Consider the following 5,373-nt stretch of genomic DNA (forward strand, 5'->3'; position numbering starts at 1 on the left):
GCACTTCATATATATGGGTCCGGCATAGTCAATCCCTGTGTGTTCGAAAGGATGGGATACATTTATTCTGTGGCTTGGCATATATCCCATTATTTGTTTTCCAAAGTTTTGGCTGTATCTAATGCATTTTGTGCAATTGTTGCATATTTTTTTTATACCTTTTCTTACTCCTAAAATCCAATATTGTTGCTTTATGTGTGCTTCCATTAAATTTTGTCCTCCGTGTAATGTTGATTGATGCGCTTGATATATTATTAATTCTGCATATTGATCTCTATGTAGAATAGTTGGATGCATTTGGTTATATTTAATAGTTGCGTTTTGTAGCCTGCCTCCAACTCTTAATAAGCCATTTTTATCTATAAATGGTCGTAAATGAATTAGTTTGCTAATCCTGTTAATTTCTTTGCCTTGATTAATGCTGGATATTTCAGCGGCAAAATGCGTTAATTGATGTTGTCGAATTATCTCATTTCTTGCTGTATCAAGTTCTTCTTTTGATATATGATTTGTGTCTTTGGATTTATTTTTTAGGCATTTTATAAATCTTAATACATATGCTACTATTTTTTCTAGTCTAGATATTTTTGATATTTTCTGTATCAAGTCGTTTATAAAATTATTATCTGAACTTAATGTTGTTATGATGACTGCAGAACCATCTATTTGGTCATCTTTTGGCCATTCCTCTTTAGGATTTGCTAGCCATGTCGGTCCATGCCACCAGAGAGTATTATTTATTAATTTGGATGCACATATGCCTCTTGATGCTATATCGGCAGGATTTTCTTTTGTTCTTATGTGACGCCATTCTGCACTCGGAATTAAAATTTTAATTTCTGTCGCTCGTGTTCTTATGAATCTTTCTTTGTTTCTTGGTTCTTTTATCCACCATAAAGTAATCGCAGAATCGCTCCAACAATAGACCTCTGGATTATTGCCTAATATTTTAATTATTTTATTCATTAATTTTGCTAGTAAATGAGCTCCGCATAATTCTAATTTGGGAATAGTTTTTTTATTTTTTATTGGGGCTACTTTGCTTTTAGCTGTCAATAAGTTTATTTTTGAACCTATTTTAATATATATTGCTGCTGCATAGGCTGCTTCAGAAGCATCTGAAAACCCGTGAAGTTCCCAATTGTCCAAACTTGATACTTCCATCCATCTTGGAATCCGAGTTTGTTCAATTATTTGTATATTTTTATTATTTTTCTCGTATTCTTTATGAACTTGTTCATCTAGAATTTCATCCCAGTCATACTTTAGTTGCCACAGTTTTTGTATAAATAATTTTGCAGTAATTGTAACTGGAGTCAGCCATCCTAATGGATCAAAAATCTTTGCGTTTACTGATAACACCATTCTTTTTGTTATTCTATCATTTGTTAAAATGTTTATTGAGAATTGAAATTCATCTTCTCTTGGATTCCATTTTAATCCTAGTGTTTTTATTGAATCGTCTTCTTTTATGTTAAGTATTTTATTGCTGACTTCAATGGGTACATTTTCCAAAATTGACTGATTATTAGACATCCATTTCCGTAATTTAAAGCCTGCACTGTTTAAACAATTAAAAATTTTATTAATTTTATCTTTACAATCTGACGTTGTATCGGCACCAGTTAGTAAATCGTCCATGTAAAAATCATTTTTAATCGTATTTTTAATATTAACATTTCCTTCATAATCTCCTGCAATTTGCTGTAGTGTTCGGACTGCTAAAAATGCAGCTGAAGCTGTTCCATATGTGACTGTAGTTAGTTTAAACTCTTCTATTTTATCTGTTTGATTCTCTCTCCAGAGAATTCGCTGATAATCTTGATGTTCTTTCGTTATTTTTATTTGTCTAAACATCTTTTCTACATCTGCTGTTACTACGAATCTCCATAACCTCCATTTTAATATAATATCAAAAATATCTTTTTGCAATCGTGGACCTGTCATCATTATGTTATTAAGACTTTTTCCATTAGATGTTTTGGCGGACGCATCAAATACTACTCGTAATTTCGTCGTTAAACTTTTCTCTCTGATTACTGCTTGATGTGGCATGTAATATAATCCTTTATTTTGGTCTTTAGTTTTTACCATATGACCTAATTGTTCATATTCTCTCATAAATTCAGCGTACTCCTTTTTTAATTTTTTATTAATATTTTTCTCCAAGCTCAATAATCTGGCTACTGCTTGCTTCCTTGAGTTACCTAATGACAAGTCTTCTTTAAAGGGGATTTGAACAATATATCTTCCATCAGTGTCTTTTATTGTAGTTGTTTTATATAGATCTAGGCACAATTCGTCGTCGGAATTAGGTTTTTCCTTTTCATTTTCTATTTCTTCTATTTCCCAAAATCTTTCTAAGTTTAAAGTTGATATAACATCATTACTAGCTGCATCTGCTAATATTTGACCAGAAATCATCCACCCAAATATGGTTTCTTGGCCTATTAGGTTATTGTATTTTTTGATGCCTTCTTTAATTATTTTTGGATAAAGGTCACTTCCTATTATCATATCAATACAACCATTCTTATTAAATTCAGGATCCGCTAGTTTATAATTGTCCCAAATTTTGGTTTCTATTTCTATTGTTTCTTCTGGCAATGATCTTACTAGATGTGACATTACTAAAAATTCCCCTTTTATCTTCTTTTTGATGCCAAACCTTGATGATATTTCCATAAAGACTCTAGCGTTTGATGTACCAACCGTTGTGTTAGATACCCCTGACAATTTGGTCATGTGTTTCATTTTTTTTAATATCAATAATTGAACTACCTTCTCAGACACCATTGATACTTGCGAACCTTGATCTACCAAGGCTCTCAATTGATGAATATTTCCATCTGATGATTTTGTGCTGATTAATACAGTTGGAAGTAAGGTTAATTGTTTCTTATCTTTTATTATTGTTGAATAAGTTTTTCCTTCTTTATTAATTTTTGGGTTGTTTCTGCTGTTTTGCTGACGTTGATTTAAATTGTATTCCATGTGTAAAAGAGAATTGTGAGCTTTATTACACTTTTTGCATTTGTGTGTAGAGTTGCATTTAATGCGATTATTATGACTCAAACATATCTCGCATAGTTGTTTATTGCGGATTAATGATGTTCGTTGTCCAATCGACATGTCCATAAATCGTTTGCAATTATACATCCGATGACCTAATTGATTACAACATTGGCATTGGATAGTATTGTTCTGAATTCTTATGTCAGTTGCTGGATTAATATAGTTTATTCTTGATGTTTTAAGGCTATTTTGGGCTTCCAGAGTTTGGAATTGTTGTTCCAGAAATTCAAATACATCTTTTAGTGTGTTTATTTCTCTTGGTTTTTTAATGTATTGTTCATATAATTGAATACCTTCTTTATCCAATTTTCTTATTATTATGTGCGCGTATAATTTGTCACAGTTAGGTTCTGCCTGTTTAGATTCAATTAGTTGAATGCATTGTTTAATTTGATCATGAGCGTCTCTTAAACTCAAAACTGATGATGAGGTAATTGTTTTCATGTCAAGTAATTTGTCAAAATTTCTTGTAAAAATTAATCTTTTGTTTTCATATCTTCTTATTAACGTATCCCACGCCGCTTCATAGTTTGCTGATGTTCCAGATAATAGATGACTAATAGTCATACGCGCATCCCCTTTAATATGAGATCTTAAATAGTCAAGTTTCATTGAGGATGATAAATTTCGATTATTATGTACGTAATCTTTAAATAATTCTACGAAAGTTTGCCAATCTTCATCTCTTCCGTCGAAATCGTGTAATTGTGTAATTGGTGTTATGACTTCTTTTTCAATCTTAACTTGATTTTTAGTATGATTAAATTCATCTTTGCAATCCAAAAATACTTTAGCCTGTTCCAATATCATCTCATACCTTTCATTAATATTACTTAATTGGTCTTTGTCTAATATTGCCAATATTTGTTGTATTTTTTCATAATTTCCTTCTATTATTCGAATTAGCACACTTCGTTTCATTGCTTCTGTTCTAAATTCTTTAATCATTTCTTCTAGTCCTTTTAGTCTTTTCATCAAATTTTCTAGTTTATCTCTAGCCATTTCCTTGTCTTTTCCTGCTTCTTCTCTCGTTATTTTGAATTCTTGTGTGGTTATTACTGAATCTTCTGGATTGTCTATCTCTGATTCTTCTGTATTTGAAAGTAATTTTTTTGCTTTAGTATATTTTTCTAACATATCTTTTCCTACCCCTTCGTTGAAATATGGTATATCTTCTATACCTAACTTATATAATTTTTTATCATTCTCCGAGAATGTTTTCCATATTTCTTCTAGTAATTCTAGTACTTCATTTTTTTTACTCCTTGTTACTATTCCTTCTGCCTGTTTAAATAGTTCTTCTAGTTTTTTGATCAAATTATATTGGTCTTTGATTAATTCGCTCTGTGTATTAGTTAATAGACCCATTTTTTTTTTTTAAAGGAAAGATATTTTTTAGTTTAAATTTTTATTATTATATTTTTTCTCTTCGTAATTTTTTAATTTCTCTTTTAATTTTTATTTTATCTTCTTTATTTGTTTGCAGATGCAATTCTTGGTATAATAGTGCAAACGCCTTCCTTCTTTGAAACTGCTTTCCAGCTCTTTTTCTTTTCTTCTTTATCTCGGGTTTTGGACTTGGTGGTCTTATTGGTCTTTGCCGCTTTTTATATTCTTCAATAGTTAACTTCTTTGGACCTTGATTTGCTATTACACTTGGTGTGTAAGTAGGGTAGGAACCTGGCTGCTTTTGCTTGGGTATATATTCTTCAATTGTTTTGTGTTCTTCTGACACGTTTTTGATATTGTTTCGTATTGATGGATTTTTTCTATTTTTTGTCATCTAAAAAATAAAGTAAATGTTTATGTCTATTTGCTGACGACAGTTAAAAAACGCCCTGTATTCTAACCTTGATGAATTTCCCTAAATTCCTTTTTTTATTTTATTTTATTATATAAGCTGTTAGGATCAGCTCTTTGGTTTTAATGGCGTTCTTGAACAGCCTTAATACTTTTGAATTTTTAGTCAAGTGTCTTGCCTCGATCACTTTTAACTAATATTTTTGTTCTTGACGAAGGCTCTGAAAAATTTTGAGTTAGAGTTTGTAAGGCTCTAACAAAGTCAAGTGTCTTACCTCTGGTGGGGGATCACTATGACTTTTATATTTCAAAATTTAAAAAATTTTCCTTAGCCAATTTCCTAGGCTCGAAGGACCAAATGATTAATTTTTGAAATGAAAGAGAAATGCTTTCGCTAGAGTATCGAATTGAATACTGATTTTATTTTGAAAATTATTCTCTATTTATACAAAATTGTCTTAACATAACTTAACTACATTTACAAATAAGGGTTGAAAT

The 5,373-nt window shown here is 30.6% G+C and overlaps 1 protein-coding gene across 1 annotated transcript; it reads right to left on the reverse strand.

Moving 5' to 3' along the window:
* Positions 1-89: 89 nt before the first annotated feature.
* Positions 90-4,443, reverse strand: LOC119666142. Its single transcript, XM_038075425.1, has 3 exons — positions 3,584-4,443; positions 159-3,541; positions 90-112 (listed from the first exon to the last, which is right to left on the reverse strand). Exons 1-3 carry the CDS (start codon positions 4,441-4,443, stop codon positions 90-92), a joined length of 4,266 nt encoding a protein of 1,421 aa, XP_037931353.1.
* Positions 4,444-5,373: the final 930 nt, after the last annotated feature.

The sequence above is a fragment of the Teleopsis dalmanni genome, chromosome 1 (genome assembly GCF_002237135.1).
Source record: "Teleopsis dalmanni isolate 2A chromosome 1, ASM223713v2, whole genome shotgun sequence".
NCBI classification, from domain to species: domain Eukaryota; kingdom Metazoa; phylum Arthropoda; class Insecta; order Diptera; family Diopsidae; genus Teleopsis; species Teleopsis dalmanni.

Excerpts from the sequence above, each read along its gene's own strand:
- LOC119666142 (XM_038075425.1), bottom strand. The coding sequence starts at position 4,443 with ATGGGTCTATTAACTAATACACAGAGCGAATTAATCAAAGACCAATAT. Across the intron at positions 3,542-3,583 it reads TATGAAGCGGCGTGGGATAC|AAATTTTGACAAATTACTTG; the intron begins GTTAATAAGAAG and ends AATTTTTACAAG. Across the intron at positions 113-158 it reads GATTTTAGGAGTAAGAAAAG|CCAAAACTTTGGAAAACAAA; the intron begins GTATAAAAAAAA and ends CATTAGATACAG.